The 24,008-nt window shown below is 48.2% G+C and overlaps 1 protein-coding gene across 1 annotated transcript in view; it reads left to right on the top strand.

The window, feature by feature from the left end:
• LOC134958707 (FRAS1-related extracellular matrix protein 1-like) overlaps positions 1–24,008 on the top strand; it is a 364,054-nt gene that overhangs the window by 252,966 nt on the left and 87,080 nt on the right. The window contains exons 27-29 of the mRNA XM_063941462.1: positions 1,149–1,293; positions 5,113–5,242; positions 14,218–14,290. Of these exons, the coding sequence (XP_063797532.1) occupies positions 1,149–1,293; positions 5,113–5,242; positions 14,218–14,290 (348 nt within the window). The remainder of the gene's footprint in view (positions 1–1,148; positions 1,294–5,112; positions 5,243–14,217; positions 14,291–24,008) is intronic.

Raw genomic sequence — 24,008 nt, forward strand, 5'->3', positions numbered from 1 at the left:
ATGCATACAGGAGGTTTCAACGCCTCCTGCTACATTAACATACGTACTAGTGCTTCCGGCATTAGCGATAACACCTCCAACCACATCTCAATCAGGCGTAGTGTTATGTGACTACCATGGCAGCCTGACAGGAATCGTCGCCAGACATGGCACTGCTTACATGCACGCTGGTGTACTTTGCTGCAGAGGTCATGTGTGCTTCCATGCAGTCCCTTGCACAGCGATCCCAGTATGGCATGATAATTCCAGTTCCAGCTCCCCACAGTGCTCTGCTCTCCCTCCACTACATTTGGGCCTACTTCCTCCACTTCAGGGCTCCCTCCAAAACACTTGCAATCAGCTGACCGTGGATTCTCCAACCACAGGCTCTGCAGCTGTCACATGACTCTGCACACCAATCCACTGCTGTTCTCTGCTTCACCAATCCCTGGCCTAGCAGTGATCATCTGATCTGTTCCTCTTATCACCATTCGTCAGGGGGAATATAAAGATTGCACAGGCAGAGTACTGGTGCCTTGAACAACGTCGCTTCTTGGAGCTACGTTCCTGGGCTCCCGACTCCTGCGGCTAGTAGAAGTTCCAGTCTGTATCATCAGCACTCCAGTCCAATCCTAGTCTGGTTGCAGTGCCATCATCACGGTTCCTGCCCGGTCAGCACTCCAGTCCAATCCTAGTCCGGGTGCAGTGCCATCATCCCGGTTCCAGCTCGTTCAGCACTCCAGTCCAGTCCTAGTCCGGTTCCAGTTTCATCATCCCTGGTTCCAGCCCGGTCTGCACTCCAGTATTAACATTTCAGTCCCAGCCCGGTCTGCCCTCCCAGCTGCCAGATTCCGCCACTGGCCCACCAGAGTCACAGTCGGAAACACAAATGTCTCAGACCTGACACAGCCGCATTTACATTTAGCTTTGGAATGCTCCTCTGAACTCTCTATTCACTGCGACATCCTCCTTTCCCCATCACATCACATGCTGACAGTCTGAGAGCCTGTGTCTGCGTATGGCAGCAATACTTGTTTTCCATCCAGAGAGATTTTGAAAAGGAGATGATTTGTAAAACAATAGCAACAAAAAGTCAAAATTGAAACTTGCTACTTAAAGAAAATAAATCTTCTCTGTGAGTTTGTTGCTTTGAACATCTTGTTTTGTAGGTGATCACGTTGGGAGAACATTTACACAGAAAGACGTAAATCAGAGAGCCATTCGGTACATCATAAATCCCTTATTTGAAGTGAATTCAGACAGCTTTGAATTTCAACTCTCTGATCCAGCAGGAAATAAAATCCCACCCGAAACGTAAGTGGCTTGTTTGAAAATTCCGCTCCACATACATGTACATGCCAGCCATAACTTTATGTCAAAAAGTAGCGTTTTAAAAGTAATCTTTTTTAGCATTATATCCTGTTACAGCGGAAATGCCGCTTTTTCATGATTACATTTTGCTTTTCTTTTATTTAATGCTCAGTGGTCAATTAATCTGCAAATAGTGGTGCGCTGACGTGGCTTGCCTGACAGGACCATATGAGCAGAGATTCACTCACATACATGGACGTGTTTTTGTACTGTATTTTGTTTTTTCTCTGCAAGTACAACAAGCAGGGCCGGATCCAGACTTTGGGGCGCCCCGGGCGGAAAAAATAGGGGCATGGCTTCACGGAGAAGGGGCGTGGTCAGTTATGCCCCCTGTAGAGTTGTGTCCCCAGTAGAGTTGTGCCCCCTAGTTGCGCTGTGCCCCCAGTACTGTGCCCCCTGTAGAGTTGTGCCCCCTAGTTGCACCACTTTAAAAAAAAAAAAATAACTCACCATCCCCGCTCCTGCTTCCCGACCGCTGCTGCCCTCCTTCTCCGTCCGCCGCCACCGCTCCTCTGATCTATGGGAGAGACGTCATGACATCTCTCCCATAGCACCGCATAGACACTAGAAGTCAATTATGACCCCTAGTGTCTATGTGCCGCTCCCACAATGCAGTGCGGTGCGCGATGAAGTCATCGCGCACCGCCCAGCACCACATCTACCGAGCTCCGGGGGGCACCAGTAGCGGATCTTGCCACAGCGGCAGCGCCCTCCGGAAGGCGGCGCCCCGGGGCAAAAATCCTGTGTGCCCATAGCAAGATCCGCTACTGAGTACAAGCGATACTTTTTCAGGATACAGGTTCCTTTTCTCTACTTCTATTTGCATATTTTTAACAGCCTAAAAGATTCCCCCAGTGCACAGAATGTTCCATTCTATACACAAATAAGATGCACAAACCTTGGCCCTAATCCACACCTTATCGCTGTTCTGCAATTATCGAACGACTGTGCATGGGTACGGATCGCAATGCGCAGGCGCAAGACCAAACTGCAAAAGAATGGTGTGAAAATTTAGATCGCTAGGCGTACGCAAGGCGATTGACAGGAAGAGGGCATTTGGGGGAGGTAACTGGACGTTTTCTGGGAGTGTCAGGAAAAACGCAGGCGTGCCCAAGCGTTTTCTGGGAGGGTGTGTGACGTCAGCTCCAGCCCCGATCAGCCTGTTTGTATCGCCTGGGCTACGCACAGACTGGAAAAATCATTTGATGGTGAGTTGCGAATGGATTTGCAGTTGTCCGCATGCATTCGCACAGTTGCGCGGGGTTGGTTTTCACTCTCTATGAGTGGCGGCTATCTGATCGCAGACATCTGCAAAACTGAAGAGGAGCGATTAGGTCTAAATTAGGCCCCTTGTTTGCACATAATTGTAAATTATATATGATTAGTCACTCACCATTCCATGGCACTCCTGCTAAGAATGCTAACTTAAAACAATAAGGGGCATATGTACTAAGCCTTGGGGGTCTATTCATCATCGGGGTCCAAAAAGCAGCTGTCCCCGCAATCTGTAACACTGCTACTTCTGTAGCAGCGTTACTTACCCATCCCCGTCACTGGCTCCTGCGCTAATGTAACCTGAGGTCACGCAAGCTCAGTGCCACTGATCACTGGATCCCTGTATGCATACCCGGAACTGCTTCCCATAAGAACGAGCGGGGCTCCGAGAACAAACACCATCTGAAGATGGCATTTGTTCATGTGGAGTTTGATGAGTATCAGGTGGTCCTATCAGACCCCTAATGTTGAATGGCCCGTTAAATATAAAATATGCCGAAACATGTGTAACGAGCCATTTAGTGATGATGAATAGGCATCTTGGAGAGAGTCAAAGTGGAAAGAGATAAAGTACTAACCAATCAGCTCCTAACTGTAATTTTTTAAACACAGCCGGTAACGTGGCAGTTACCAGCTGATTGGCTCGTTCTTTATCTCTCTCCAAGGCTTAGTACATATGTCCCTAATAGTCCCTATATGGGGCTCATACATTCAAATGTTGCTTTTTCTCACGCCAAGTTCTGTTGTGCTTCATCTGCTTCCTTGTACATATTTATATTAACACCTAACTGTCCCGATTTTCATGGGACAGTCCCGCTTTATTTTTGGGACTGTCCCGCTGTCCCACCCACAGGCCGCAGTGGAGGGGGCAGTTGGGGGACTCCTGTCACTGCTGCTCTGCTTTTACAGCTTCTATTCATGAGTGACAGAGGGAGAGGGGGCATGCCAGCAGCTCACAGAGCGCTGTGATGAACAAGGGGGCGTGGTTTACAATAGCAGCATCACGATGAAGCCACGCCCTTTCCCACGGCCACGCCCCTTTTCAGTAGTGCACGCAGCGAAGCCACGTGTGTGTCCCTCTTTTAAGAAGAAAGAGTTTAAAGAGAAAAAAGTCGGGAGGTATGTATTAAAACAAATCCCTGTCACAGCCCGGTGTCTCTGGTACAGGCTGAGTGCTGTTTCGCTGCATCTGTGGTGCAAATAAGATGCAAATTTAAAGAAAAAGTCTCTCCACTACACCGCTTGGTGCAGCAATTTTGCACCGGGTGTTTCGTCCTGCATGGCATATTGAGGCTAGGTTTATGAGGACACATCTGTAACTAACCAGGAGGTACCCTAATTTTCTCCCAATGCTCCCAATATTTGCAGGACTGCCTTAAGTAGCGTGCAAAAGGTGCAGGGTATTTATAAAAAAAGGAGCGTTTTTGGCTTGACCAGGGTGGAGTTCAGGTAGATCAGGGCGGGGTTTGTGCATACTTGCGGTGGGGCCAATTTTGACCCTATCTGACATTGTCAAATACTGTGTGGTATGCAAGAGCCTCCAGTATAGCACCTTGCTCTTCTAGGTAACGCCTCCCTTACAAGTACCTGCATCAGATTATAAATTGATTTGATCAACCTCTATTGTGTGATTCATATGTTTACAGTCTTCAGGGGTCTCTAAAATTAATGAAGGAAACTCTCTTAAGTAAGAATGTACCCCCTCTCTCCTCTCCGGAGATCTTCAATTGCCTGAGCAGACTCCCTATGTATTGGGCAGGACCTGAGTCAGCTCACAGCCAAGGCCACAGAGGCACTGTGATAGAAAATTATTATAAATGTGTTTTTTTTCCATCACATGCATTTTTGCATGATGACATTTTATGCCTTGCAGCCCTCTGACCCTACAGACCGATTTAATTAACTGTGAAAAGCTGCCGGAATGGGTCCTGGCGGCTTCCGCGAATTAAGAGTAGTAGACAGATTCTGCTCACACCCGTGGAGGGGCAAACAGAATCTGCCTACCGTAATGCATGGAAAAATTCCGTTGGAAGATAGCGGTAGGAGGGTACGCTTTTTTTTTCTTTTAGCTCAAGCCGATATTTTGTTTAACCACCCCTAGACCAAACTACCCACTTGCAGCATACACTCACCAGCTGGTGAGCTGTATGAAACCCTGCTCCACTCCATCACCAGTGTGCATGTAACAGTGAGTACGTCTGTACCTGCTATCTATCAATAAACACCACTAGTTAAGTAACAGGGCTGCTCATAGTTTGAGTCATCCTTGGGTGTGTGCCTATATAACGCTGCAATATCAACACCAGAAGGCACGCACAACATTCCCAACACATACAGTAATAAAAAAAGAATTAGCCTTACCTATGCAGCCTCTAATCAAATCCGGGCCTTGATTGTATGGTAAAAACACAGACCGCATACAAGACTCTAATCATGTGTTTTGATCATTTTACTTTTTTACTGTTTAATCGTTGTGAGTATTTGCAGGCTTGAGCTGAGGTGGTCGATGCTAGGACTGGCTGAGCCCTATTACCGTGTCTGTGAAAATTCCGGGACTCTTGCAGTGAAGTTGACTAGAACGGGGAGCAGTAGAGATCCGGCTTTTGTTGGCATAAAGGTAAGATTTAATATATCGGTGGCAAGTTGGAAAATTGTCTGTATGGTGGATCCTTTCTCACATATTGTATTTAGAAATAGTTACTCGAAAAATATACAGTAATCAAAAAGTGTTTATTTTCTGTAATGTGAGTCTTTATTATTAACAGTAATTTGCAGTATATAGCACACACTTACTACTCAGCACTTTACAGAGCATATTTCAGTCATTGACATCCGTCCCTGTATCAGTGGAGCTTACAATCTATGGCCTAATTCAGACCTGATCGTAGCCATGCAAAATTTTGCACGGCTACCATCAGCCACCCTGACATCAGCCAGCCCAGCACAGGGCTAGTCCGCCCCGCATGTCTGTCCCTCCCCCCGCCGCACAGGTACAAAAGCATCACACGGCGGCGATGCTTTTGTACATGAAGAGTAGCTCCCTACCAGCGCAGCTCCTGTGCGCTGGCAGGGAGCTACCCGTCGCTCTCCGGGTCGCAGCGGCTGCGTGTGACATCAGGCAGCAGCCGATGCCCGCCCCCCCGCACAGTACGGGCACACCTGCGTTGCCCGGACTACGCCCCCAAAACGCCAGCCCGTCCCGACCCCTCACGCCCAGCGAACACATCTCTATCATGCACCGATGCACTGCGGCACCGGTGCATACGCAGTTCAGACCTGATCGCCCTCTGTGCGAAAACGCACAGCAGCAATCAGGTCTGAATTAGCCGCTATGTTCTCTGCCACATGTACACACACATACAGTATATAAACCAATTTGTAGTCAGAAACCAATTTTTAGTCAGAAGCCAATTAAAGTACCAGTATGTTTCTGGAGTATGGGATGAAACTGGAGCACCCAGGGGGAAATTCACTTGAAAACAAGGAGAACATACAAACTCCACACAGACATGACTTTGATCAGGAACTGAACTCATGACATCAGTGCTCTGAGGAAGTAATGCTAACCACAAAGAGGAAAATAAAGGGAAAGAAAAACCCATATAGATGTTTTCAGTATATGAGAAACGCCCTTACCTGTACAGTGATTCCACACCAGAGACACTAAGTGCATCTGCCACCGCTCAAGTGTCTATTTTTGAACAAATGTGTTTGATTGTATTCAGCGCACATGGCGATTGGATGCATGATTGTGCCCAATTACACGCTCACAGGGAAAAAAAATATCATAACCTACCTCCTGGTGCATAAACCTAATCTCCTCTCCTATAGCCTAGCCCTAACCCTCCCCCTGGTTCCTAAGCCTAAGCCTTCCCCTAGTGCAGGGGTGGCCAACCAGTCAGCGGCAAAGAGCCAGAAAAGATCTGTAGTGAAGGGCAAGAGCCACTATCATGCGCGCGCCTTCAGTGTGCGTGCAAAAATGGGGGCATGGCCTAGTTGTCACAAAGCCACACCCCGTTTTTGTGCGCACACCTTTCGGTATGACGTATATCCCCCAGTGCCAGATATGCCACCAGTGCCAGATATCCTCCAGTGCCAGATATCCCCCAGTGCCAGATATGCCACCAGTGCCAGATATCCTCCAGTGCCAGATATGCCCCCAGTGCCAGATATCCCCCAGTGCCAGATATGCCACCAGTGCCAGATATGCCACCAGTGCCAGATATGCCACCAGTGCCAGATATCCCCCAGTGCCAGATATGCCACCAGTGCCAGATATCCCCCAGTGCCAGATATCCCCCAGTGCCAGATATGCCACCAGTGCCAGATATCCCCCAGTGCCAGATATCCCCCAGTGCCAGATATCCCCCAGTGCCAGATATCCCCCAGTGCCAGATATCCCCCAGTGCCAGATATGCCACCAGTGCCAGATATCCCCCAGTGCCAGATATCCCCCAGTGCCAGATATCCTCCAGTGCCAGATATGCCACCAGTGCCAGATATCCCCCAGTGCCAGATATCCCCCAGTGCCAGATATCCCCCAGTGCCAGATATGCCACCAGTGCCAGATATCCCCCAGTGCCAGATATCCCCCAGTGCCAGATATGCCACCAGTGCCAGATATCCCCCAGTGCCAGATATGCCACCAGTGCCAGATATCCTCCAGTGCCAGATATATCCCAGTGCCAGATATCCCCCAGTGCCAGATTTGCCACCAGTGCCAGATACAGATATGCCCCCAGTGCCAGAGACACATGTCCCCACAGTGCTAGATACACATCTCCCCACAGTGCCAGATACACATGCCCCCACAGTGCTAGATATGCCCCCAGTGCCAGATACACATGTCCCCACAATGCCAGATATCCCCCAGTCCCAGATATGCCCCCAGTGCCAGATACAGATATGCCACCAGTGACAGATACATATATGCCCCGCAGTGCCAGATACACCCCCCGTGCCAGATACACATGTCCCCAGTGCCAGATACACATTGCCCCACAGTGCCAGATACAGATATGCCCCCAGTGCCAGATACAGATATGCCCCCAGTGCCAGATACAGATATGCCCCCAGTGCCAGATACAGATATGCCCCCAGTGCCAGATACAGATATGTCCCCAGTGCCAGATACAGATATGCCCCCAGTGCCAGATACATATATGTCCCCACAGTGCCAGATACAGATATGTCCCCAGTGCCAGATACAGATATGCCCCCAGTGCCAGATACAGATATGTCCACAGTGCCAGATACAGATATGTCCACAGTGCCAGATACAGATATGTCCCCACAGTGCCAGATACAGATATGCCGCCACAGTGCCAGATACAGATATGCCCCCAGTGCCAGATACAGATATGCCCCCAGTGCCAGATACATATATGTCTCCACAGTGCCAGATACAGATATGTCCCCAGTGCCAGATACAGATATGCCGCCACAGTGCCAGATACAGATATGCCCCCAGTGCCAGATACAGATATGCCCCCAGTGCCAGATACATATATGCCCCCAGTGCCAGATACAGATATGCCCCCAGTGCCAGATACAGATATGCCGCCACAGTGCCAGATACAGATATGTCCCCAGTGCCAGATACAGATATGCCCCCAGTGCCAGATACAGATATGTCCCCCAGTGCCAGATACAGATATGCCCCCAGTGCCAGATACAGATATGTCCCCAGTGCCAGATACAGATATGTCCCCAGTGCCAGATACAGATATGTCCCCAGTGCCAGATACAGATATGTCCCCAGTGCCAGATACATATATGCCGCCACAGTGCCAGATACAGATATGCCGCCACAGTGCCAGTCTGCTGCTCACCGCGCTGCTGCTGTGAGGGGAGGAGAGCGCAGTGCGCGCCTCTCCTGTCCCTCAGTCTCCGGCGGCGGTGCCATACCCTCCAACACTGGAGGTCTTCCGAGTTGATCACTAGCTGCTTACGTTCGCTGTGCAGCGTTGAGGCAAAAAAAGGCACTTATGCGCATGCGGCGCAATGCGCACGCGCTAAGTAATATTACAATGAACGATGCAGTTTCACACAAGGTCTAACGAACCTTTTCAGTCGCACTGCTGGCCACAGAGTGATTGACATGAAGAGGGCGTTTCTGGGTGTCAACTGACCGTTTTCAGGGAGTGATCATAAAAATGCAGGCGTGCCAGGAAAAACGCAGGGCGTGTTTGTGACGTCAAAACAGGAACTGAACAGTCTGAAGTGATCACAAGCTCTGAGTAGGTATTGAGCTACTCTAAAACTGCACAAAAAAATTATGCCGCCGCTGCTAAGCTAAAATACACTCCCAGAGGGCGGCGGCATAGCGTTTGCACGGCTGCTAAAAACTGCTAGCGACGAACAACTCGGAATGACCACCACTGTAACCTCGAAAACTGGTACAAATTCGGAAAAGGGGCGTGGTCACATGTAAAGGAGCGTGGTCACACCCCCTTTCCTATACTTTTTATGGAGATTTAGTGAGTAAAAAATCGTTACAAAACACTTTTTGGCCGGCACAGACCATAAAAAAACGGTACTGTACCAGCCAAAAAGGTACAGTTGGAGGGTATGCGGTGCCGCGTAGAGATGGCTACTGAGTTGCTGTCTCCAGTGGCGGTTCTTGCCACGGGCAAGCGGTACTTTTGCCCGGGGCGCCGCCTTCCGGAGGGCGCCGGCGCCATCCGGAGGGCGCCGCACCAGGGCAAGATCCGCCACTGTGCCCCCCGTAGTGCCCTGCTGTGCCCCCCCGCTTTGAAGGGAACCAGACGCGTAGTGTCTAGTTTCCCTTCATGGAGAGGACCTTAGTTGTGCGGTGCGCGATGACGTCATCGCGCACCGCACAGCAAAGGTCCTCTCCATGAAGGGAAACTAGACGCTACGGTCTAGTTTCCCTTCATTTGAGGACCTTTGCTGTGCGATGCACGATGACGTCATCGCGCACCGCACAACTAAGGTCCTCTCCATGAAGGGAAACTAGACGCTACGGTCTAGTTTCCCTTCATTTGAGGACCTTTGCTGTGCGATGCACGATGACGTCATCGCGCACCGCACAGCATAGTGGCACAGACACTAGGGGTCATAATTGACCTCTAGTGTCTATGCTGTTCTATGGGAGAGACGTAATAACGTCTCTCCCATAGATCGAAGAGAACAGAAGAGAGGAGGAGAGGAGAAGAGCGGCGCCGCCGGCGGAGGGGGTCTGGATCAGGAACGGGGATGGTAAGTATACTTTTTATTTATTTTTATTTTTTCTTTCAGCGCGCTGACCACGCCCCCAATCGAAGCCACGCCCCCCATATTTTGCCCGGGGCGCCACAAATCATAGAACCGGCCCTGGCTGTCTCAACACAATGAGTGGAGTCATTTAGATGTTGGAATGATTGGAGTCAGTCACAGTATGGTGTGGTGAAATAGCCCCCAGTAGCCTCTCTCAGCCAGTCACAGTGATTGGGTGGCAGCACTCCTGGGTGACACCCCCTGGGAGGGAGCAGTGTGATGCTGCTCAGTGTCAGGGCTGCTGCTGCTGCTGAGCCTGACTTCCTGTGTGACTGAGTTGAGACGGTGAACAACTCAGTGGAGACTCATCAGATTCATCAATGATTCATCCAGTGCAGCTGAATAGCAGAGGTATGAGTCACTGACTGACTGTGAGACAGTGCTCACTCAGTGGAGACGGATCAATCAATGATTCATTCAGTGCAGCTGAATAGCAGAGGTATGAGTCACTCATACCACTTTTACACTCGCACTCCCGGGTCACTCCCGGGATGCTTCCCGGGATGCATCCCGGGATGCATTCCCGGGACTGACCCCTTTCACACTGCATTAAGACCTGGGATCGACCCGGGACAGCCCCATTTACACTGATCCCGGGATATCCCTGCAAATGCATTAGTATGTCATTAGAAATGGCCTTGGGCTCAGAAAAGATGACATCAGCTTTTCTGAGCCCAAGAAAGCTCCAATCCAAGTCCTTTTAACAGTCCCGGGATAGTGAATCCCGGGACGGACCCTTTCACACTACACAGCTTCCCGGGACGGTCCCGGGTTCAACCCTGCTTTTGACCTGGGATGAAATCCCGGGATGCTCGTCCCGGGAAATTGTCCATGTACCCATTTACACTGAGAAGAATCCCGGGATGATGCGCGTTCACGTGCAATATCCCGGGATTTTCCTGCGAGTGTAAAAGGGGTATCACTGACTGTGAGACAGTGCTCACTCAGTGGAGACGGATCAATCAATGATTCATTCAGTGCAGCTGAATAGCTGACATACTACCAGAGGTCTGAGCCACTGAGCACTGACTGACTGTGACACTGATGCTGACTCAGTGGAGACTCATCAGATTCATTACTGATTCATTCAGTGCAGCTGAATAGCTGCCATACTACCAGATGTCTGAGTCAGGTGTGGGTCATTGGGTCGACCCTGTAGAGGTCGACAGTCACTAGGCAGACCACTGAAGGTCGATACTGAGTAGGTCGACACTGACTGAAGGCCGACACATGACTAGGTCGACATGTATGGAAGGCCGGCATGGGCAAGGTCGACACACAAAGAGTCGACACAGGGTTTTTTTTGGGGGGGGGGGGGGTTCTTGACCTGAATTTCCATCTGGGACCACCAACAATTGAAACGTATTTGCTCGCCACGCTTCGGACGCGGTGTCTCGCTACGCTCACCACAAGGTTTCTAACCAACTCTATGCTAACTTGGATAGAGGAGGTATGAAAAAGTCCTGAAACCCCCCAAAAAACTGTGTTGACCTTGCCCATGTCGACCCAATGACCATGTCGACATATGCATGTGTCGATCTGCTCACTGTCGACCTTCAGTGGTCAACCTAATGACTGTCTACCTAGACAGGGCTGACCTAAAGACCGGATACCGTCTGAGTCACTCTCTCCATGAGTCCCAGCACTGCCTGCAGTCTCTGCACTCACTGCATGTGCCGAGACACTGTACTGAGCTGAGTCATATGTCTCAACTCACTTCACTGTATCTCTTTGCCCATGACTAGTGCCGCGGGTGTCTATCTTCAATTAGGCGCCAGTCCGTGAGCCAATCAAAGCTCGCGGTCCAGCAGCCAATCAGGAGCCTTAGCTGCTGGTACACGAACTCTGATTGGCTCACGGGCTGGCTGCGAATTGACGATAGACACCGCCGCCGGAGACTGAGGGGCAGGAGAGGCGCAGGATGCGCTCTCCTCCCCTCACAGCAGCAGCGCGGTGAGCAGCACTTGGGGGGCGGGGAGAGACAAGAATTGTGTGTGTCGGGCAGCGGTGACCAGGAGCCGACCGAGCTTCATGCGGAGGATGAAAGAGCCGAATGCGGCTCGAGAGACGCGGGTTGGTCACCGCTGCCCTAGTGCTTAACTCTAACCTCCCCTCCCGTAGCCTAACCCTCCCCCTGGTACCTAATCCTAACCCTTCCCCTAGTGCCTAACTCTAACCTCCCCTCCTGTAGTCTAACCCTCCCCCTGGTGCATAATCCTTACCCTCCCGCTGGTACCTAATCCTAACCCTTCCTGTAGTGCCTAACTATAACCTCCCCTCCTGTAGTCTAACCCTCCCCCTGGTGCATAATCCTGACCCTCCCGCTGGTACCTAATCCTAACCCTTCCCCTAGTGCCTAACTATAACCTCCCCTCCTGTAGCCTAACCCTCCCCCTGGTGCATAATCCTGACTCTCCCGCTGGTACCTAATCCTAACCCTACCCCTAGTGCCTAACTATAACCTCCCCTCCCGTAGCCTAACCCTCCCCCTGGTACCTAATCCTAACCCTTCCCCTAGTGCCTAACTATAACCTCCCCTACTGTAGCCTAACCCTCCCCCTGGTGCATAATCCTCACCCTCCCGCTGGTACCTAATCCTAACCCTTCCTGTAGTGCCTAACTATAACCTGCCCTCCTGTAGTCTAACCCTCCCCCTGGTGCATAATCCTGACCCTCCCGCTGGTACCTAATCCTAACCCTTCCCCTAGTGCCTAACTATAACCTCCCCTCCTGTAGCCTAATCCTAACCCTCCCCCTGGTGCATAATCCTGACCCTCCCGCTGGTACCTAATCCTAACCCTTCCCATAATGCCTAACTATAATATCCCCTCCCGTAGCCTAACCCTCCCCCTGGTGCATAATCCTGACCCTCCCGCTGGTACCTAATCCTAACCCTTCCCCTAGTGCCTAACTATAACCTCCCCTCCCGTAGCCTAACCCTCCCCCTGGTGCCTTTTACTAACCATTACCCTAAGCTTAACTCTAAAATCCCCTCCCATAGCCTATCCCTCCCCCTGGTGCCTAATCCTGACCCTCCCGCTGGTACCTAATCCTAACCCTCCCTCTAGTGCCTACCCCTTACATTCCCCCCGGTGCCTAACGCTCCCCTCCCATAGCCAGAACCTCTGCTTGGTAAAACCAGACAATGTGAAAGTGATGAAGATGGGGTAATAAGGCTGTAGTGGGTTATGTTATGTAGTGACGTTGTAATTATTTGCTACTATTCACTGTATTCCATACTCCAGTAGCTACCAGCGAGGCGGGTAAGTAGGATCATTTGCAAACAGAAATTTATTGCTGGGGGCAAATTATTGAACTTTACATCCATATCGCAAAAAAAAAGAAAGCGGGAAAATGTTTTTTTGGTTTTTTTTTTGTGCCGTGATTCAGTTCTCTTTCCCTTACAAATGACCCATGACCCATGGGGTCATCTTGCTACGGGTCACAGCTCACTCCTACTGTACTATCAGTAACGTACTATTAAATAAACCATACTGCGTCCTGCCAAGAAACGCACATTTGTATGTATTACTGATATATAAAGTCTGTTTTCACATGAGAGCGACTTGGATGTAAATTCTGCCTTTCCTGTAAACGGTAAAGCTTCCAATCATTTTCCACATTTGTGGGTTCTGTAAAACCAGCCGTGGCTTAAGTTTATATTTCCGTCCACTTGCAAAATCCAGGAAAGTTTGGGGGGCTTCCAGAGGCAGCGCTTGGAAGAGACTACCTCCAGCAAAGGCATTACCTATTGCTGCTTGCCAAGTCCTGAAAGGTGGCTTTGGACTGGAGGAAGATAGTTATAAGGGGCTCTGGGTCTGTGTGCAGGGAAATGTAAAGTGGGAGATAACAAGCCTGGGGAAATCTGCTCCATGGCGATAAGTCGAGCCAAATGCAACGAATGTGCGGCCAGATAACAAGGCAGCCACCGGGAAACGGTCAGGCCTGGTTAGACGTTCCCTGTAAGGGGTAAACTCTGACCATCTGTCTGGGTTACTTGTTCAGTCTCTGCCTCTGGGGACGTTCCTATGTTCAGTGCTGGTGGGGGGGGGGGGGGCAGATAGGAAGACACAATACTGAAGGGGAAGTCATTAAAAAAAAAATCACTTAAAAAAGTCAAAATTAATTTTTATCTTTGCTCTACGCCAATTTTTAAATAATTTTAAATCCACCTCGCATCCGCACATGGCCAATAACTGAAGCAGATACACGTTTTTTTTAAATTTAATATCAGATTAAAAGTGTCGCACCTAAATCGGTTGCCTAGCAATGGCGCAACTAAACCGTTATAAAGAGGATTTTTCTTTTTTAAAGGTACAGGAGATCTCTGCCAGGCTAGGAATGGATTTCACGCATAGCAGCGCAAGTCTTGTCCAGTTTGATCCAGGTTGGTTATCCCATTGTTTTGTAACTGTATTTAATTACTGTATCTAAACATTTTAGTTATGTATGAGTATACTATATTATTCAAAAACAGAATAAAAAGTGGGTAACAGCGACGGGGGACGAGTAAGTGGGCAGGGCCAGATTGAGGGCCACCTGGGCCTGGAGCTGAAAATGATCAAAGGCCTATTGTGAGAATAAGTGGAGGTGTGGCTAGTGCTGTGTGGGTGTGGCCAGTGCTGCGTGGGTGTGGCCAGTGTTGCATGGGTGTGGCCAGTGGCATGTGTGAGTGTCTCCCTAAATATGTAATAGTGTACATTGCAACATTTTGTGAGAAAAATAGAAATATTATTATAATACATATGATTTATGGTCAACCGTGCTATCATGATGAGGGGCTATTTTTACAGTATGTGGCAGCCTGGGGCTCTAGTCCCATCTGTCCCAGTGTTATTCTGGCAGCGGGGACTAACTGGCTTAGGAGGTGGTCATGACGTAGAATGTGGGTTTTACGTTGGCAGCTTACATCCTACCCTCAGCCGACCTCCTCACCCAGGTGCTCCCCAATGATGGGTGACTACAGGCTGCATTGCTATTGATCCGATTCTGAGTGAAATTCATAAACAGAAGTATGTGTCCGTTTGTTCTAGATTATATGGTCCTGTTAAGAAATAACATTTTAGTACAAGATTCACATTCAATTCTGGTAATTATTAAGGCTTTTCAAAACGTGACGCCTGAATCCTGACACCACTTGGGAGACCGGCACCGGAAACCGCCAGCCACTCTCCCAAAGGTAAGTATCGGGGTAATTTTTAGGGTTAGGGCCCAGTGGGGGGGGGGGGGGCAGGGAGGGGGATAGGGTTAGATACTGGGTGGGGGGTTTAGCTTATGCTGCCACGCAGGGCCGGTTCTAGCCCTTGTGGAGCCCCAGATGAAAATGGGGGCATGGCTTCATAAAGGGACGTAGTCAGTTATGCCCCCCCTAGTGGTATTGCCCCCAGTACAGTTGTGCCCCCATTTGTGCCCCCTAGTTGCGCCGCTTACAAAAACATAAATAAATAAAAAAAAAATTAATACTCACCATCCCCGCTCCTGATTCCCGACCGCTGCTGCCCTCTGTCTCCGCCCGCTGGCGCCGCTCCTCTGATCTATGGGAGAGACATCTCCCATAGCACCGCATAGACGCTAGAGGTCAATCATGACCCCTAGTGTCTATGTGCCGTTCCACAATGCCGTGCGGTGCACGATGACGTCATCGCGCACCGCACAGCAGTGACAGCCAGCACCGTGGGGCACCACCAGTAGCGGATCTTGCCACGGCGGCGGCGCCCTCCGGAAGGCGGCGCCCCGGGGCAAAAATCCTGTGTGCCCATAGCAAGATCCGCTACTGCCACCACCCTCCGAGGGTTAGCCCTAGGGTAGGGGAGAGTAAGAATACTTAACCCCTCCGACATCGGATTCTTCAATGTCGAGATGCCAGGTGTTGGTCATGTGACCGCCGTCGTCTTGACAACGGGGACATCATATTGAATCCTTTAAAACATATTAAAACATTTGGAAAATACGCTAAAATACTTGTAAATAATTTATATATGAAACAAATGCTTTGTCCGTCACCTTGACAACAGCGACTATTTTGAAATTATTCAGAGAACATAAGGAAAGGCTGAGGCTGGTGTCTTATCTGGGTGTGCTGGGGGAGTACTTCTTTGTAGCTACTTATTATAACAGTATTTATTAGATAAATGGATTCATTTGAGTAGCTTATTATATAGCACCTAACGTATATATAAAAAGGGGTCCTGTAGAGGGGGACACTTGCAGTGGTGGGATTCAGCCGGTTCGCACCGGTTCTTCAGAACCGATACCTAAAGTTAGGTATGGTTCTTAGAACCGGTTGCTAATTGCGTGGGTGCTCCCGGGCCCGAGCACCCATGGACCGTGAGGAGCACCCATGGAACCCGCCGCTGCCCCCGCAGTAGATTGAGACGCGCTGGGGGCTGCGGAAGTGCTTCTGTACCATAGCAATGTAAAAAAAAACAACCAAAAATGGCCGCCGCCAAGGAGGAGACAAATGCTAGAGGTCACATTTGACCTCTAGCGCCTGTCTCCTCGGCGGCGGGCATTTTAAGAGGGTGTTTTTTTTACACTGCTGTGACTGCTATGGTACAGAAGCGCTTCCGCAGCCCCCAGCGCGTCTCAATCTACTGTGGGGGCTAGCAGTAACCACTGAAGTTCGCACCCACCCTTCTTAACTTTACTGGGGCAGCGGCCAGGAGATACCTGGCAACATGCAGGAAACCCCTGACAACGCACAGGAGACCCCTAGCAACGCGCATGAAACCCCTGGCAACGCACAGGAGACCCCTAGCAACGCGCATGAAACCCCTGGCAATGCACAGGAGACCCCTAGCAACGCGCATGAAACCCCTGGCAACGCACAGGAGACCCCAGGCAATGTAAGTGGCATTATTGTGTGTGGGCATAAAATGGTGTCAGGACCATAACTGTGTGTATCATAATATGTAATTGGCATTACAGTGTGTGGCATAATGCATAATGGGTGTTATTTGAGTATTAAATACATGAATTATTAAACTACCTTTCAGTGTACTTAAAATGGTCATTAGGACATAGAACCGGTTGTTAATTTATTTGAATCCCACCACTGGACACTTGTATGTCAAATTGACTTTCTTATGGTATCGTTCTCTCCTGGGCAGTGTCATTCACACTTTGTCCACAAGGGGCAGAGTTCTTATAGATAATATAGCATTTTACCTCAACAGACCAGCAGCTCCCACTAACATACAGTACAGTACATACAGTAACAGCACATAATATAGCAGGAACATACTGTAAATAGAGAAGAGTCTAAGCCAGTATGGGGTAGAAATGAAATGTTCGTTATACACAGGGTGTATATTCCCTTCCTGCTTTGGACCCTAAACAATGAGTGATCTGTTTGCTATATGGGAAACTCCTGAGCGCAGACATTTCCATTCAAAGAGACAAAGCGAGCTCGGTTGCAGGGATTACCCGAAGCTGTTGCAATCACAGTAAGACAATGCTCCAAGAGTGGATGGATGCTCAGTGCTAATAATCAGGCCAATTAACCAGGCAATCATACAGTACAAAGAGAAAGAGGTTATATTGTTCCGCGTGCCGCAGGAAGCCAGTGCGTCACGTTAATGAGCGGATATATGTAAAGGCCCCAGTTACAGCCTTATTTCCACAGTTTAACCAACAAATATCTAGAATAGAAAGGGCTTTATGTTATATTTTAGCGGTGAAATTTGTCATCGACTTTATGAATCGGCAACAGATATTAACGAGTCTACTTATTAAAGGGCAGTAAGTCTTATTGCTTAGGGGGTTACCGCTGGCAGTCGCTAAGTGATGCTGTTTTTCTACTTTTACGTATTTTGGGAGACATTGGAGGTCATTCCGAGTTGATAGCTAGCTGAAAATGTTCGCTGCGCAGCGATAATGCAAAAAAACGGCACTTCTGACCTACTTTCACAACGGCCGACGTAGTTTAACACAAGGTCTAGTGAAGCTTTTCAGTCGCACTGCTGGCCGCAGAGTGATTGACATGAAGTGGGCGTTTCTGGGTGTCAACTGACCGTTTTCAGGGAGTGTTCAGAAAAACGCAGGCGTGCCAGGAAAACTGCAGGCGTGGCTGGCCGAACGCAGGGCGTGTTTGTGACGTCAAAACAGGAACTGAACAGTCTGAAGTGATCGCAAGCTCTGAGTAGGTCTGAAGCTACTCTGAAACTGCACAAAATTATTTTGTAGCCGCTCTGCGATCCTTTCGTTCACACTTCTGTAAGCTAAGATACACTCCCAGTGGGAGGCGGCATAAAAGCAGCTAGCGAGCGAACAACTCGGAATGACCCCCATTGTGTGCTTATAGTATAAGGAGTGTACACGCCCATATGTCACAGGCCACACCCACTCAACATTAGCAACGCCTTTTTCACACATTTTCAGCTCCAGGCCCGCAGGACCTTAACACGCGCCCTGTATGCGGCTATTCCGTGGGTCTCTCTCCTCCGATACACCTGCACTCCAATTAGATGCCCTAGAGCACAGGTTCTCAAACTCGGTCCTCAGGACCCCACACAGTGCATGTTTTGCAGGTCTCTTCTCAAAATAACAAATGAAATAATTAGCTCCACCTGTGGACCTTTTAAAATGTGTCAGTGAGCAATTAATACACCTGTGCACCTGCTGGGTTACCTGCAAAACATGCACCGTGTGGGGTCCTGAGGACCGAGTTTGAGAACCTATGCCCTAGAGGACAAGTTCTCATACTAGGGGCCCGATTCAGACCTGATCGCTGGGCTGCTAATTTTGCTGTCCTGTGATCAGACAGTCGCCACCCAAGGCGGAGTGTAAATACGCCCCGTACAAGTGTGCGATCGCATGTGTAGCCGTGTGAAAATGTCCCTCAGTCAGCGGACAGCTGCAAATCCATTCGCAACTCACTCACCATCAAATGGTTTTTCCACAGTGTACAGTCTGTGCGCAGCCCAGGACTTACTCCTACAAGAACAGGCTGATCGCGTCCGGAGCCGACGTCACACACCCTCCCAGAAAACGCTTGGGCACGCCTGCGTTTTTCCTGACAGTCCCAGAAAACGGTCAGTTACCGCCCACAAACGGCCTCTTCCTGTCAATCAGCATGCGAATGGCTTTGCAATCGAAATTTTCGCACCAGCTTGTCGTTGTTTGGCAACGCACGTGCGCATTGAGGTGCATACACAAGCTCAGTCAATCAATAATCGCCCTATGGTCTGAATCGTGCCCTAGGTCCTCATGACCCCAAGCAGTCCATGTTTTTCAGGTCTCCCCACAGAATCGCAAGTGAAATCATTAGCTCCGCCTGAGGACCTTTTAAAACGTGTCAGAGTAATGAGTGCACTTGGAAAATGTGAACTGTGTGGGGTCCTTAGGACCTTCATTGCATTGATTAGCACCACCTGAAAGAGGGGGATGGGGTCACGTGAACACACTGCGGTGTACCTGCAGGCTGCAGCAGTGATGGACTGGGTGACCTGTGTTTATTACACAAGAAATGGATTTATCCTTACAGTGCCGCAGTAAGCACCAATGCATCCACAGTGCAGGACGCCTGCAGCATTTGTGCAATCATTAATTTACAGTGTCGGACTAGGGCATGAAGGGCCCACCGGGGAATGCAGTGGTAGGGGCCCGTGTTTAGGGGTGTGGTCAGTCTCCAGAGGGTGTGTGGCCAGCCACTACATTGGTCTGCCTAACCATTAGTGAGTACATGGGCTGGGTCCCTTGACAAATATATAAATACTGCTGGTGCGTGCATGATAGTGTACCAGATAAATATTGGCAATGCACTGTAGAGAATACACCATAGTCCTGTGCAGTATAAGGTAACATGTATAATGTATAATTCAAGTGCACAGTCTGGATCCTGATCACGGGGGGGGGGGGGGGAGGGGGGCACCGGTGGTTTCCCCTGTTCCCCTGTGGGCCAGTCCGACTATGTTAATTTATTATACCACCACTGCTATATATATATATATATATATATATATATATATATACTATATATATACCACCACCACTTAGGTGCCCAAGCACCCTAACTGCCTTCACAGTGAGTTTAGAGCCTGATGGTAAATTCAGCACCAGATGCACTACAATGCCCAGCAAACCCTGTATGCTCCAGGCTGCCACTGTATTTAGTATTGTTTAACTTCTGCATCGGGTAGGTGGTGTGGCGGGTTCCTGCAGCTGCAAACGAACTTTAGAGATTTAGCAGCGCCAAATTATATCTTGGTCCCCCAACCTGAAAACATTCTGACGCCCCTGCCTCTTTCAAACGACAGAGCCCCCGCATGTATTTATGCCCGCAGAATGATTATTATTGAAAGGGGATGTATTACAAAAGAAGAACTATGAGGTACTAGGGGTACACAATTATATATAAATATATTTACTTTCTGTTAGTGCAATAATTGAGTATAAAATGAACCAAATCATATACAACTTCTGCATTGTAGAAAGATAATACAGCATAATCACAATCAGCAAGGGCAGCAAGCCGTTCCCATGTTATTATACTAGCACCGCCCTGTGGATCTTGTACAGCAGACGACGACAGCAGTGCAAGTGTAACACTGGTCCTCTGGTAGACGAATGGCATTTTATAAAGCCCTTTCATTTGGCCACTGTTCTCTCTTTGCTGACACGCCAAGCTTTGGAATTCAGCAGGGAATGTAAAATTCATTAAATTCATGGCGAGGGGATCACTTAACTCATCGGGATTACGAGAGGACATCTGTTTTGGAGAGCCGGCAAATAACGTGACACAGGTGTTATATGAAAGGGGGAGCAGAGAGTGCTGGGAAAATCTATAAACCCAGCGCCAGGCGGAATAAATTGCCACTTGCCGGTCGGCTATCTGCATCAGAAATAATCCTGCAACTGGAGAGTAGTCGGGCAAAGTGTTTAATAAGATGTCATTTTATATATATATATATATGAAATTTGGGTGAACTCTGAGCCCTCCCACCAGTGTCACTAATGTCCCTTCCAGAATGATCCGGCAGAACACACATCTGCAGTCTCCAAACATTTCTGTTATTTCCCATACTTACCCATCACACATCACCTCATGATGAAAACCGACCCAATAGCAACATCACAACATTACCTACAACCAAATATGTATAGCAGTATAGAAGGAAGGCAAAAGGCACACAAGGATACACGTCACATACTGAGAGGAAAAAAGAGTAGAAACAGTGAGGCTGTCTCAATACAGTACAATAGTAAAGGCTTTAATAAAACAGGTGATGCTACGGATAACCTATATTATAAATTCAAGTGCAGATAAAAAATGGAGAGATGAAGGGGAAGAGAGAGATGGAGTAAGAGGGGGAGAGAGAAGGAGGAATAACTGTCTGGGGAGCGCTGAAGAGAGAGAGGAGGAAAGAGAGAGAGAGAGGGGGGGGTTATTTACTAAGCGTTGGGTTCTGAAACCTTATGCTTCCGATCGTAAGGAGCACATGTGTCCTAAAAGGTTTTTACAGTCTCTGGGGTAAATTTACTAAGATGGGAGTTCTAGTTAAGATGGGATATTGCCCATAGCAACCAATCAGATTCTACTTCTCATTTATCTTGCACCTTCTAGAAGATAATACCTGGAATCTGATTGGTTGCTATTGGCAACATCCCATCTTAGATAGAACTCCCATCTTAGTAAATTTACCCCTCTGTGTGCTATCTCTTTCAACCTATTCTGGGTAGGAGATCACACTCTGCGTCGAGTACAAATAAGTGCTAAGTGGCCAGGAACTCATGGCTTGAATGAGAAGTTCCAAAAGATGTCCTCTTGGAATTTGCACGTCTGCATACCCACAGGGTTGCAGTGCTATACTGAGATGTCCATTTAACTATACCTTTTCTTTTTCCATTTGAGCTGCCAGACATGGTCTGATGCATTGATGAATTTGCCCCAGACATAGATGGGCACGGTAGCGTTTTAATTTTCAATAATTTATGTAGCTAATGAGATCCTGTTTTGTTTTCATTTCTTTTCAGTGTGATAATTGGGGCACATGTGACACCTTCTTCAATACAAATATTGGGACTAATTCAGGGTTGATTGCAAAAGCAAAATCTTCCTCTAATGGGCAAAACCATGTTCACTGCAGGCGGGGCAGATGTAACATGTGCAGAGAGAGTTAGATTTGGGTGGGTTATATTGTTTCTGTGCAGGGTAAATACTGGCTGCTTTATTTTTACACTGCAATTTAGATTTCAGTTTGAACACACCCCGCCCAAATCTAACTCTCTCTGCACATGTTACATCTGCCCCCCCTGCACTGCACATGGTTTTGCCCATTAGAGAAAGATTTTTCTTTTGCGATCAACTCTGAATTATACTGTATGCAGGGAGAGAGACGCTTTGATCATTAGCGGAAATGTGAGTAGCACTAACAGGCATCTGTGACTCCAAGAGAGATCCATCTGCCTGCTTAGCCAAATCTCCTTAATGTCCATTTACAGTATGTCCTGTATCTTTGTGCAAGGGCAGAGATGGATTGTACTGTGGGTGGTCGGTGGAACAGACCATTATAGGAAATAACTAGTGATGAACCAAATGTTCAGGTTTAGTGACCAGTGAATCAATTCTCAAAAGTTTTAAATGCCTTTTTGTGAAATGTGCTAATATGTCGCACAAACCTCATCTCGAAATGATCCAGTGTAAAGTTTCCAGTCACTATCCAGCCTCGCACCTTTACTACATGGTACCCATTACCCTAATTACTAATGTATTGGGAAATAGTGATATATACTGTAGGCTCTTTATCCATTTAGACAGCTCTAAATGGAGATTACCCGTCTGTCTGAAATTACCTGCCTGTTATTAGAAATCTAAAACTTAGAAAACTTATCAAGTCACTTCGGTGCCCCATACAACCAGGCACCGTAGACTGTTGCCTGGTCCCCTAATTACAACCATCTTTTCCCACTTCAGTTATTATCACATTTCAGATTATAAATATATATATATATATATATATATATATTTGTAGATAGATAGATAGATATCTAGATTGGGAGGTGTACTAGAGTGACTGTGATAATAGCTAGAATGTATTTTTACCTTTATGGTCCATACAGGAACATTTTAATTGTGGGGTTCAGTGGATCTTTAAAATATTTCCCCCCACAAGGGTACATACACACTCGCATCTGTGCTCCGCATTCTCCTTCACCCTCCAATCCAATATGTGCTGAACCCAGCTTGCTGGAAATTTGGCAATGATAGGAGTGCTGCATCAAGACAGGACGCTATCGTAAACACTGGCGCAGCTACTGCGTTTCTCAGATCATTGTACGCACGTTTTATACTGCATATGGCTGTCATCAATTACTACTCCCTTTATCTAAATGGTGATATTAGATTGGAAGCTCAACAGGGGAGGGCATCTGCGTGTGAGCTTATATGTACATTACGACTCACTGTTACACACCTTATGAAGAGTTTGCAGATTGCCGCGTCGTCTGTATGTCTCCTCTGGAGCTGCCCCTATTGCTCCACACAACAGCTGACGAGTAATTTATAATCCAGTTACCGGTACGGAGTTAATTTATTCCTCCTGATGAATTCCAGCAAAATAAAATGTTCCAGTAAATCAAATGTTTGAAACCTAGACGGGGTCAGCGTTCAATTAAAGGTTGTGGTTTTAAAAGGCATTTCATTAGAAACAACATTAAATCTACTTAGCGTTTTATAAAGTGACATCTGTCCAGCTTACATTTACTGCAGCGTATAACAGAAAATATCTTCACCACTGTTTTCTTACAGAGATTCATAGACGAATCTACAGAGCAAGATCCCAGTTATGTGACAGATGTTTTTATTTTTCGGTCAGTTTTTACTATTTATACTGTAAAAGGATATTTAGGGGGTAATCCAATTATCCCCGTTAAAACATCGGGTCCGATTTTTTTTTTACAGGCTATCCAGTTAGATCGCCTGTAAAAAAAAAACCTTTCTCCCGAAAACACACAGGGATTCTGCTTCGCCTGCCGGAGGCAGGTGAAATAAAATCCCCGATAAGCCGTGGCACGCGCCAGCTTATCGGGGCTAATTAGATAGCCCCCGGCGGGACAATTAGCCCCGGAAAAAAAACGAGGCTAATTGGATATCCCCCTAAGGGGAT

Source organism: Pseudophryne corroboree, chromosome 9 (genome assembly GCF_028390025.1).
Source record: "Pseudophryne corroboree isolate aPseCor3 chromosome 9, aPseCor3.hap2, whole genome shotgun sequence".
NCBI classification, from domain to species: Eukaryota; Metazoa; Chordata; class Amphibia; order Anura; family Myobatrachidae; genus Pseudophryne; species Pseudophryne corroboree.